The 12,213-nt window shown below is 38.4% G+C and overlaps 1 protein-coding gene across 1 annotated transcript; it reads right to left on the bottom strand.

The window, feature by feature from the left end:
- Positions 1 to 8,750: 8,750 nt before the first annotated feature.
- LOC137712474 (xyloglucan-specific galacturonosyltransferase 1-like) lies at positions 8,751 to 10,490 on the bottom strand. Its single transcript, XM_068451544.1, has one exon. It carries the CDS (start codon positions 10,488 to 10,490, stop codon positions 8,751 to 8,753), a length of 1,740 nt encoding a protein of 579 aa, XP_068307645.1.
- Positions 10,491 to 12,213: the final 1,723 nt, after the last annotated feature.

Here is a 12,213-nt window from a genome sequence, read left to right as displayed (position 1 = left end):
TATGCTAAAGTTGTGTTTTCTTTTATTCATAGCATAAATTGTATACTATGTAAATATTTTTTTAACAACTAATATTATCTACACTAGGGGGCGAGTAGGCTAAGCCTCACAATAGGTTAGCAATAATGTGGTTCAAATTCAATTTTGACGAGAATCAAGCCTAAGACATCTCACTTATAAGGGAAAAGAAATACCATTAGGTCGTGGAACTAAATGGTTGTATACTATGTAAATTATGTAAATTGAATATGTGCGAATAAACATAGAAAAAAGGAAAGAAAAAACATAGAAAAAAAGGGAGTTGTGATGGGCCTTGCAACATGAAAATTTTAGGCTACGTCTTGAATTAAGATCCAGCGCTTGAGCATGCAGCTCACGCTGGAGCTGCGCCACCGAGCTCCCTGATGACTCATGCAACTTCCTCTGACGACCTACAAGTCATCTTTCATCTTTGAGGAGACGTTTCCATCATGGAAAGATAAGATTCCAGACGAATCTTGCAAAGATTCAACTTTGAAACTCGACCCACAGTCGAGACACCTTTGTCGAAAAACTCGACCCACAGCAGGTTCTTCTCAAGATCCATCGATAAGTGCAAACCATTCTTCACCGCAATAGAAAAGAGTAAAGGCCTGCTTCGGACAAATGAGTGTGAAGATGCCTTTACGAACCTAAAAGAGTACCTATCCAAACCCCGCGGAGAAGATTTGTACCTATACCTGGCAGTGTCAGACAGCGCAGTAAGCACGATTCTTACTCGAGAAGACTCGAGGGAGCAGAAACCTGTGTACTACATGTTAAAAGCTCTTCTCGAACCAGAGGCAAGATACCAAGAAAATGGAAAAATTCATCCTTGCACTAGTGACTGGCCATAAAGCTTCAACCATACTTCCAATCGTTCAGAGTAATCTACATGACAGAGTACCTGCTACAATCCATCTTGCACAACCCCGATGCATCATCCAGAGTTACCAAGTGGGCTATTGAGTTAGGAAAACATGAAACCATTTACTGCCCCAAGACTTCAATAAAGCATAAGCACTAGAGGAAGTCGAGTTCACTTCGGCTGCACAAGATGTTACAGACTCGGACAACCTCTTCACTTTGGCAGCATAAGATGTCACAGACTCGGACGAACCCTCAATCCCCAACTAGCTCTGGCTTGCGCTCACCCATACTCACCATCTTGCTATCATATCTAATTTTGCACTCCTATCTTGCCCCAAATCTCATGCTCAATCACTCTCTTGAATGTCAAAACTTCCCTTAGCTACAGATCTCTTCACCTCGGGCCCTCTCTTCCTTAGCTATCTTAGACATTCCTTGGCGTGCTGCAGATTCATTGCTTGATGGATTTGGGATCTTAAATCGTATTGTATCCACTTGTCGACTGATTATGTGCGTGACTATGTCCCCATTTTTATATATTCACTTGTTCTTTTTCTTCTGACTTGTTTCAATGATGACGGTGTTTTTTAATTTTTATAGCAATAGTTAGGGTGGGTTCGGTATGGTTACCGTACTAAAACTCTCGTACCAATTACCGTACCAAATTTTTGGTTTAGCAAAATCTATTACCATTGTCTTACCAAACTTTCAGTATACTGAAGTTTAGTATTGCCAAATAGTTCGGTTAGCATGGTATGACAATGGTAATTGCCACTTTGTTATGGACAAAATCTATTTTTCTTTTTTAACCCAATTCAAGGGCAAAACATTTTTTTTGTATCTTTATCTCATACATTGTAGCCTAAATTCATCTGTTAATTATCATTTAGAATTCACACACAAAATAATTCAAATGAAGCATCAAGATTCATGATGAAAATTAAGCTTACAATCTAAATAGAAGTTACGAACCAAAATAAATAGAAGTTAAAGTTTCAAACCAAATGAAAATTGGAACTAAACTTCAAAAAGTAAAATCCATTGATCAATTATTCAAGTTTGAGATGTTGAAGCTTTTGGAGGAGGCATTGAACTTGTAGAAGATTGAGCTTGTGTTAAGCCTATCATTAGTACACTTTAGTTCCTCTATCATTTTAGGAGTCAAGGATGCCTTAAAAGGGTTCACAAACTTCCTTCCTAGGCTAAATGCATTTTCACTAGCAACGGTAGAACTGAGGATTGCAAAGATATTCTTAGCTATTTCTGAAAGAATTGAGAACTCTTTTTTGTTTAATTTCTACCTACTCAAGAGATCAAAGCCACCAACAACAATGCTAATATAAGAAGCGGTGAAGTACTTATCACCTTCATCGGATATCTCCAAAAGGTGTTGCTCCCTCCTTTCTTGTATAAGCTCCTTCATCATTTCAACTTTGTTCTCATCACCCCCATGAACTTGAATTATGAACTCCACATTTAGTTCCACATCTTCCAAAGAAGCCCCAGTTGTAGTAAAAGAACCCATCCTATACTCATTATACAAATCAAGCAACCATTTTTTAATCTCCTAAACTCATTATACAAATCAAGCAATGAAATATTATAAATATGTGTTAATATAATTATATATTATATAATCTATAAATTATATATTATATTTATATTTTCGGTACAGTACGGTACAATACCGTACCATTACCGATTGTCACAAAATTGGTATGGCATGGTTGGCAATTCGGTTGGCACGACAATTTGGCAAAAAAATCCACCCCTACTTATTACAATAAATAAAGGCACAAGGTCTGAAGAATAACGCACATAAATTCTTAAAATAGGTCAAAACATGTTATCATCACACTTTTGACGTTGCACTAAAAAGAAGTTGTCCATCCTTAATCAGGGGACATTCCGATTCAATCATTATTATTATGATTAAACTTTTTTATTTTATTGAGTTCATATGCTTTTATTGATATTTTTTATTTTATTATTTTATTATTATTTTTTTTTTTTGTGTTGAACATGATACATCACCCTGAAAATGGAAATCCAAAATTGAAGGAAGAACTCCTACAAATTCCTTCACAATATTCATCATCGCAATCCAGGTTCTTTTAAGACACGGGTTTTGATTGTCGATATTTTTTTAGCCTGATTGCATGAACCATTACATAATGCATGAGCCCGGCTTCACGTTACGAATTATAGATTCTGCTTAACTTGTGTTTTCTTTCATTCATAGCATAAATTGTATATTATGTAAATTTTTTTTTTTAACAACTAATATTATCTACACTAAGAGGTAGGGGAGTAGGCTAAGCCTCACAATGGGCTAGCAATAATGTGGTTCAAATTCAACTTTGGCGAGAATCAAACCTAAGACCTCTTACTTACAAGTGAAGAGGAATACCATTAGACCGTGAAACTATGTGGTGGTATACTATGTAAATTATGTAAATTGAATATGTGTGGATAACCACAAAAAAAAAAAAAAAAAAAAAAAAAAAAAAAAGAAAAAAAAAAAAAAAGAAGGGAAAGAAAAAACATAGAAAAAAGAGGAGTTGTGATGGGCCTTGTAACATGAAAAATTTAGGTTAGGTCTTGACCTAAAATCCAGCGCTTGAGCATGCAGCTCGCGCTGGAGTTGCAACACCGACCTCCCTGATGACTCATGCAACTTCCTCTGACTACTTGCAAGTCATCTTTCATCTTCGAGGAAACGTTTCCATCATGGAAAGATAAGATTCCAGACGAATCTTGCAAAGGATTCGAACTTTGAAACTTGACCCACAGTCGAGACACCTTTGTTGAAAAACTCGACCCACAATAGGTTCTCCTCAAGATCCACTGATCAGTGCAAACCATTCTTCACGGCGACAGAAAATAGTAAAGGCCTGCTTTGGACGGATAAGTGTGAAGATGCCTTTACGAAGCTAAAAGAGTACCTATCCAAACCCCCGTTACTATCAAAATTGGAAGATGGAAAAGATTTGTACCTATACCTGTCAGTACCAGACTTCGCAGTAAGCACGACTCTTATTCGAGAAGACTTGAGGGAGCAGAAACCTGTGTTCTACATGTCAAAAGCTCTTCTCGAACCAGAGACAGGATACCAAGAAAACGGAAAAATTCATACTTGCACTGGTGACTGTGACCATAAAGCTTCGACAATACTCCCAACCGTTCAGAGTGATCTACATGACGGAGTACCTGCTACGATCCATCTTGCACAGCCCCGATGCATCATCCAGAGTTACCAAGTGGGCCATTGAGTTAGGACAACATGAAACCATTTACTGCCCCAAGACTTCGATCAAAGCACAAGCACTAGAGGAAGTCGAATTCACTTTGGCTGCACAAGATGTTACAGACTCGGACAATCTCCTCACTTTGGCAGCACAAGATGTCACAGACTCGAACGAACCCTCCATCCTCAACTAGCTCTGGCTTGCGCTCACCCATACTCACCATCCTGCTACCATATCTAATTTTGCACTCTTATCTTGCCCCAAATCTCATGCTCAATCACTCTCTTGTATGTCAAAACTTCCCTTTGCTACAGATCTTTCCACCTCGCGCCCTCTCTTCCTTAGCTATCTTAGACATTCCTTGGTGTGCTGGAGATTCATTGCTTGACGGATTTGGGATCTTAAATAGTATTGTATCCACTTGTCGACTGATTATATGCGTGACTATGTCCCCATTTTAATATAATCACTTTTTCTGTTTCTTCTGACTTGTTTCAACGATGACGGTGTTTCTTTTTTACAGCAATAGTGGCAACGACGACATTTGTGTCGGTGTACGGTTTGATGTTAGAGCTTCTTGTATTTTGGACTTCAAACTTGGTTTTGAATTGGTATATCTTTCTTTTTCTTATTTGTATTTGTGCCCTTTTAAGTTGTTAAATGAAAATGAGCTTTATATATAGAGACAAAAACTTTCCCTATATATCAAGGAATTGCACTAGTTTTTAAATATGTTAAGGAGAGACAAAAACATAAAAACAACTAAAGCTTAGTCCAAAAACATGGAAACAATTTTTTAAAATACCAACTATACCCCTAAGGCCTTAAAGCCCTTAATAGAACACATCCCTCACAACTTAAACAAAATTAATATGTGCCATAAACTCGACCCATCCTTGACTATTTCTGCAGAATCAATTTTGAAACTATAAATAGAATTAGTTTGTATGCTTTATTACTAGAATCAATTCAACTCATCCTCGACCATTTTTGCAGAATCAGTTCTATCAGTCATCGATCATTTTTGCAGAATCAGTTCAATCCGCCATCGACCGTTTTTGTAGAATCAGTTCAACCTGTCCTCGACCATTTTTGCATAATCAGTTCAACCCGTTTTCAAGCATTTTTTGCATAATCAGTTTCAAATACATGTAGAATCAATTTTGTATACTTTTTTAGTAGTATCAGTTTGTATATTTTTAGTAGAATTAGTTTATAACAACATAATATCGACATGATTTAGAGAGGGAACAATGTTAGGGAAAGGGTTCATTTCTTCCTGTTGTGACTCTATCGAACCTAAGATACATGGAGAACAATTTCTATGGACCAAGCTTACCGCGATGTAGCGTTTTGGTTTAATAATTTCATGTCATATGGAGAAAAACTTATATATGACATGATATTTTGGCCCGAGTGACACACCCCGATCGAGATCAGGGCATGTTGGCCGTCATGTGGAAGTGACGTAACCATGTGCACAGTGCGGAAGCTAATAAAATAATAATAAAAGTACGAATAAATAAAAAAAAACCAGCTTACATGTGCAAGCGTAAGTGTGAAAAACAAAGTTCAAAGCTCGAAGACCTAATGCAGTCCGGGAGAAATAACACTACAAAAACACACCCAAAGGTGGTCCTACACTGGTGATAATCTGTTAGATATGCTGGGGAAATCCTCTGGGGAGCCACCAAAAGTGTTAGCCAACTAGAGCCTGGAGGGGTGCAAAACAAAAAGTGTGAGTGGGTAAAAACAAAGCTTTTAAAAAACCATTTCATAAACAAGATTCTAACCCCTCGTCGTAAAACCTGTATACTTCCCAGAAAAATAGGATATACATATATATAAGTCATGCTCAGAAATATGCCATGCCAAAAGCCTCGAAATAAAATGCAAGTGCTCAGGTAATGTCAAATCAATGCCATGTAATCTGTCAGCCGGAGTCACCTAACGTGAACTGTACGGCTGAATCTAGAGCTCAGATCTCCATCTCACTAACTATACATGCACACGAGTCGGAACCACCTAAAGTGGTCTGTACGACAGGACTGGGTGTAATATAAGTACGCTCAAGTGCTACGATCACGTGAAGGCTGGACGAATAATCGCGGGTCACCTACGAGTCGGAACCACCTAAAATGGTCTGTACGACAGGACTGTGCACCTAACTTGGATCCAAGATGAGCGTGTGGTGCGGGAGGTGAACATCATGTGAAGGACTGTGCCCAACTCTGGGCGGGAGCACTAACGCTGGGGGTGTAGGTTATGAGCTCTCTATGCATCTCAAATCACTACTGAACATAAACATAAATCATAACTCACCTGAAACTTACCTGTGCGCCCGCAGCACCAACATACAAACATATATATGCTACTAATAATACATAAACAAACGGCAAATATAATGCATGGCATATAAATGTATAAACGTTTCCATTCACTTTCCGGGAAAAACGTAAGTATATAGGTATATACGGAAAACCAAAAGCCCACTCACTGGTATGTAGAAGGGTCGTAACCCCCTTGCCTCGAGTGACCACGCTCGTCCTCGGGATAAGTCTCACCTATATGCGAAACAACTATAAAAACGTTAATTTTAAAGCACATAACCAACATCACGAAATAACTTCTCATACAATGCTCAAATGGTGTGTATGAATACACCAACATGATCTACTCAACCTCAGGAACATCCCCATATTTTTAAAATAATTTTTCGACGCCGCACGCGCCCCCACGCGCCGGCCAAGGCACGGCCACACGCGCCGCCCATGCGCAGGCACGTGCTTGGCACACTGACGGCGTCAGTTAATGCCGTCAGGAATATTCTGTTAACTCTGACGGATTCCGTTAACGTCGTTAGGAATATTCCGTCCAAACTGACGGAATATTCCGTCATCTTCTCCAGCGAAACTCCGGCGCCGGAAAACCGGGAAAACTTTAAAACCTTGTATCTTCTTCGTTTTTCAACCAAATTTCACAAAATTGGTACCAAAATGAAGCTTACAACAAGAGGAACAAATCCATACCACTTTTAAGCACTAAAATCCACGGAATCTCGTCGGGAAAACACCACCAACTCCGGCCAAGCTTGTAACTCACGATCCCGACGTCCAAAACCTTCAAACGAACCACCCTGAGTCTCCTAAGGACCTCACCAAGCTTCCTACAAGCTTGAAATTCCCAAAAACACAAGAATTAACGTGTGCATGAACAGTGACCAAATCGGGGTATCCGGAGTTCGACGTGAAAACGAAGGTATCCTTACCTGAAATAGGTATGGTTGAACTCCTATGGAACTCACGAGCACGAATATGTGCTTTGTTTCCTCAATCTGTGAAGGTTTCGATGGTTTTGGGTGTGTCCGTACATATGGGGATAGAAATGGGGGAGAGAGAGAGAAAGGGACAGGGATACGGGACAGGGAAAAGGGTGAGGGGGTGTGGGAGAGTGTGTGTGGTCCAAAACCAACCAAACAAAACCCAAAACAACCACACAACGAAACAAACATACTAGGGGAAAAACCGTCATTTCACCCCTACGGTACAAAAAATCCAGGACGGGCTGTCACACCGAGACCCTACAATGACAGTAAACTGTCCCATGTAAGTCATTCTCTTTAATATGAACCATAATCTTAATATGTCACGAGAAAAAGAAAAGGGCCAAATTATAGTTTTAGTCCCTGTAGTTTGGTAAAATTTGACTTTAGGTCGTATAGTTTCAATTATCGTAATTTAACTACTGTAATTCAAGAACAATGGCTTGTTTCCTTGAATTTTTTGCCCAATTAAAATAGTACCGTGAATGCAATGTGGGAGATGTCGTACAATTCCATAAACTCCATCTTCCACTTACGTCCTGAATCCTGATTCCATAAAAAGAAAAATCTTTGATGAATCCAAGCCCCTTTTACTTAAATTTCAACATGTAGTAAACTTCCAGACTAAAATTGTGGCAATTAAAATTACAGGCCAGAGTGGAACTTTATCTCTACTGCAAACAAACATCAAAACCGCAACACTTGCCGTTTATGACTTGGAGAATGGGATGGTAAGCTGGGTAGAGGTCGTAGATTCACAAGTTCATTCATTCATTTGAATAATCAAATTGAATAATTAAATGAAACCAATATTTTTTGAAGAGAGAAAGAGAGAGAAGGAGCAACATATGAAGAGATAGAAGTGCGAAAAGGACTTTCCCACTAGAAAGGGTAATTTTTTAACTTACACTTCAGAGAATAAAAAATGTCAATGATGTCATCTTTTACATGTATTAACTTTTGTCTCTTATTGAAATATTTAAAAAGTATTGTTTCAATATACAAGTAAGTATTAATTATTAAAAGTAAACCCTATTGTAATTACTTCTAATGAAATGTGTTTTCATTAAAAAAATGTATGTGCCAATAATTACAAAGTTAAATAAAACAATATGAACTGTTTTTGTGCTCCTCAAATTTTCATTTCCCTCCCCACATTGCATTGTTTACAAATTCAAAGGTGAGACAAAAAGAAATTAAAAATAAAAATAAAAATAAAAAAAGAAAAAAAAGAAAAGAAAGAAAAGAAAGAAAGAACAGACAAAAAATTAAATAAAATATGTATCCTGAAACTATACTTTTGATTTCAATTTGGTCACCCTCTCCATGAGATTAGTCATTGTGATGGAAAATGCATCCTCAAACATTTCAAATTTTGCATGTGAATCCCCATACACCAAACCCGGCAACAACTCATACACTATAAACCTCCTCATATCATCTCTCTTCTCCTTTGAAATCTTCTTCAGCGTATCAACCACATTCACCTTCATCCCCCTCACTTCCTCTTGGTCCACAAACACAGAATACTTTCCATGATCCTCTGGCAAATGCCACGGATACTGGTAATAAGCAGTAAAGGGATCAAAAAGCACGGGAATGCAGCCCGAAATCAACGAGTCAAATAAGGATTTTCTAGTAGGGCTGTCCCCTGGAGGCTGCAGGCAGAACTCAGACTCCATGAAGAGCTCAATGACTGGCTCTGGCTGATCACATCCGCCCAAACTACAGTCAACAAACCGGCATTGGTTTCCATTTTCGGAAGATGAACTGCACTGTTTGATTAATATAGACCTTATGCTCTCAGCTTGACCAGGCCTTGCTGCACCAGCAAAGCTCACTAACTGTTTTCGGTGTGAGCTTATGATCTTCCATTGCCATGCCATGATGTCATCGTCTGAGCTTGGATGGAAGTATGTTGGGTGTGGAATTCCTATGTCATTTGGCTGCCATGGCTGCCTCTCAATCAAAAGCTTGACGGGGTTTTTCATTTGATCAATCTCCAAGAATCTAGTTCCCCAAGAGCGGTCCTTTCTCCGAAAATCCCATGAAAATTTTCCCAACACAATGACATGGTCCTTGCCAGAATTCTTAGTCCATGACCTTTGCTTCCGAAGCCATGTTATGAGCTCCAAACTCAAAGTGTCTTTCACGTCGCTGGAGACGTTCTTGAAATGCCATCTTAGAATATCCAAACCGCCATAAAATGGAATGTAGAAAAGCTTGGCTTCATCCTCATTGTAAACCCTGCAAGCATGCTTCATAACCCTCTGATGAAAAATTGGCTCCAATGAGTGCTGATGTGTTTGGTACCAACCATTTCCAAATTTTGGAATCGGTTCTCCCATGGCTTCATTTTTTAAGTACTTGCAGAAGTCCATCCATGTAACCATGTCTCTGCACTGACCAATCAAGTCAAAATTAAACTTGGATGGCAAGTTATACACATATACTCCCCTCCCTTCGCACCCGGCTTGCTTCTTATCCGAATTCCATGATCTGTGCAGTCGCATCTGTTCTTCAACTTCCTTCTTTGCGTTCACAACTTCCTCCTCTCGGTCTTTGTTCTCGCCATTCCTCATAATTATTGGATCAGACTCAGCTCCGATAACTTCAGCGGTCTCTCTCACCTTCTTGCCGTTGACAGTCGGTTGAGAAGGACTAGTGGAACCATTGCCGTGGTACAAAGGAAGCGATAAGGGAAGAGGGATGTTTGAACTCTTGTCAAGAGTGTGGAGGTAAATGGAACTATGATTGATGACAGGAATTGGGATTTCAAACTTGGGTTGGGTTTTACCAGCAGAAAGGCAATAATGGTAATTGAGCTTCCGGGAGGAAACACAAACATGGACAATGTTGCCGGAGATAATGGTGGTGGAGGAAGACCAGAGGTAGATAAGACAGAGAAAGAAAACTGCAGCCGGGGCTCGATAGATGAATTTGAACAGAAAAATGAAACAGCTACAGCATTCTTTCGGGGGTGGTTGCTTGGGGACTTTGGGTTTTCTTTTCGCCATGGAAGCACCGACCATTTTGAGAAAGCTTGATGTGTGCACATTGCCCTGCCTCTGGTTTTAAGTTCTTGCGGGGGAAACGTTGGGTTGTTCTCTTTCAATAATTTTGATCATGGAAGCACGTTTGAGAAGTAGCTTCTGATTTGATTGCACGTTGGAATGCAATGATTCGTTATCTAATACTTAATTCCTTGTATCAGTCATTGTTTTTCCTAATTAAATAAAATATTAAGGTTTGCATTTGACTATAAATCTCAATGATTATATTGCAAGAAAAGTTTAGGAGATGACCTAATGACAGATCTACATGCATGCATAGGGAAACAAACTGTGATGTCAACGTATAAAGATGTACCGTACTTATCGAAGACAAGCTTCATAAGGGTGGGACTATGTTATGCTCGTAAATTTGCTATTATATACATATTAATTCTTCTTGTTTACATTTTTATTTTACTCTTTTATATAGGTTTTTACATTCTATTTATGTTTTGTAGGTTGTAACAAGTAAAGAGTGGAAAAAGAGCTAAAAAAGAAAGTATTGAGACTAAAAAGGGTTTGCAATTCTATGTCATCAGAACAGCCTCTGCAGATCAGTCGAGTTCTTGGATTAAACTGTACAGACTCAAGAAGAACAAAGAGATGTGCCATATATTCTTGGAAATCTATGGATGTCTATTTTCCGTAGAATTTTATGGTTCGTGAATATCATTTTTCTAGAGGGAGTTATGGCAGCTCTAGTACTTTGTATTCGGGGTATTGTACAAATATGTATCAACGGGGCAGATTAAAGGAGGTTAAAATAGGCTATTCAAGCCTTGGGCTGTGACAAATGAAAACGGGGCTTTATCCCTGATCAGCGCAGCAGCAAGGCAGCGTGCAAAAACAGATTTAGAAAAAAAAAATAAAGGAAGGTAGCAGCAGCCACCAAAACAGAGAAGGAACAACCCACAGCATAAGGGAGAAAGAGGAAGGACCAGAGCACCGTTCAATTCGTCATCAAAGAGTTTCTTCTTCTCTTTTTCGTTTTTGATACAATTTTGTTACAAGACAATTGGTTGATACTTTAATGGTTAATTTCTATTTTAATTCCAATCTTATCGAGTTATTTTTGTGCTTGATCACCATAGAATAACTTTATGATTGAGTTCGTTATATAGGTAAATTTGGATGACCAAGTCTTGTGGCTATGCTAAGTAACAAGAGAACTAGTTATGGTTCTTGGAATTAACTAGCATGAATAACCAGAATAGACGAATTCACGTGTTTGTCAATTTCCATTGTATTATGCTTTCTCGAAGTGTAACTTAATAGATACCATGCTAAATACTTTGAGAACGAAAAGAGTTAAGAATAGACACCCATACCTAATTCGTTTTTGGGAAATCAACAACTTAAAGAGTAGATACCATGCCTTTAGGTTGACAAACGTTAAACATCTAACTTGTGTATCGATTGCTTAGGCAAAAAAGATTCCTAGCCGTTCAAACATCTTTCAAAACCCTTATTGCCAATTACTTTTATTTATATTGTGTTTTTATACTTTTAATTCAAGACAACTCAAACTATTTTGTTAAACCTTTATGTGCATATTGATAGCTTTTGTAAAAGAATTAGTTTAAATTGTTTTAGGAATCATAATCTAGATACATATTAGTGCAATCCTCGTGAGAATGAACTCGTACTTGCTTTCTATACCATATGTCTAGTATTGTGCACTTGGGAGTTTTAAACGTGTAAT

The sequence above is a fragment of the Pyrus communis genome, chromosome 13, assembly GCF_963583255.1.
Source record: "Pyrus communis chromosome 13, drPyrComm1.1, whole genome shotgun sequence".
Taxonomy (NCBI): Eukaryota; Viridiplantae; Streptophyta; class Magnoliopsida; order Rosales; family Rosaceae; genus Pyrus; species Pyrus communis.
Note: the sequence above shows the minus strand (reverse complement) of the source record. Positions and strands in the feature narration are given on the sequence as shown.

Bases quoted from the DNA above. Each gene is read 5' to 3' on its own strand.
- LOC137712474 (XM_068451544.1), bottom strand. From the start codon at position 10,490: ATGGTCGGTGCTTCCATGGCGAAAAGAAAACCCAAAGTCCCCAAGCAA.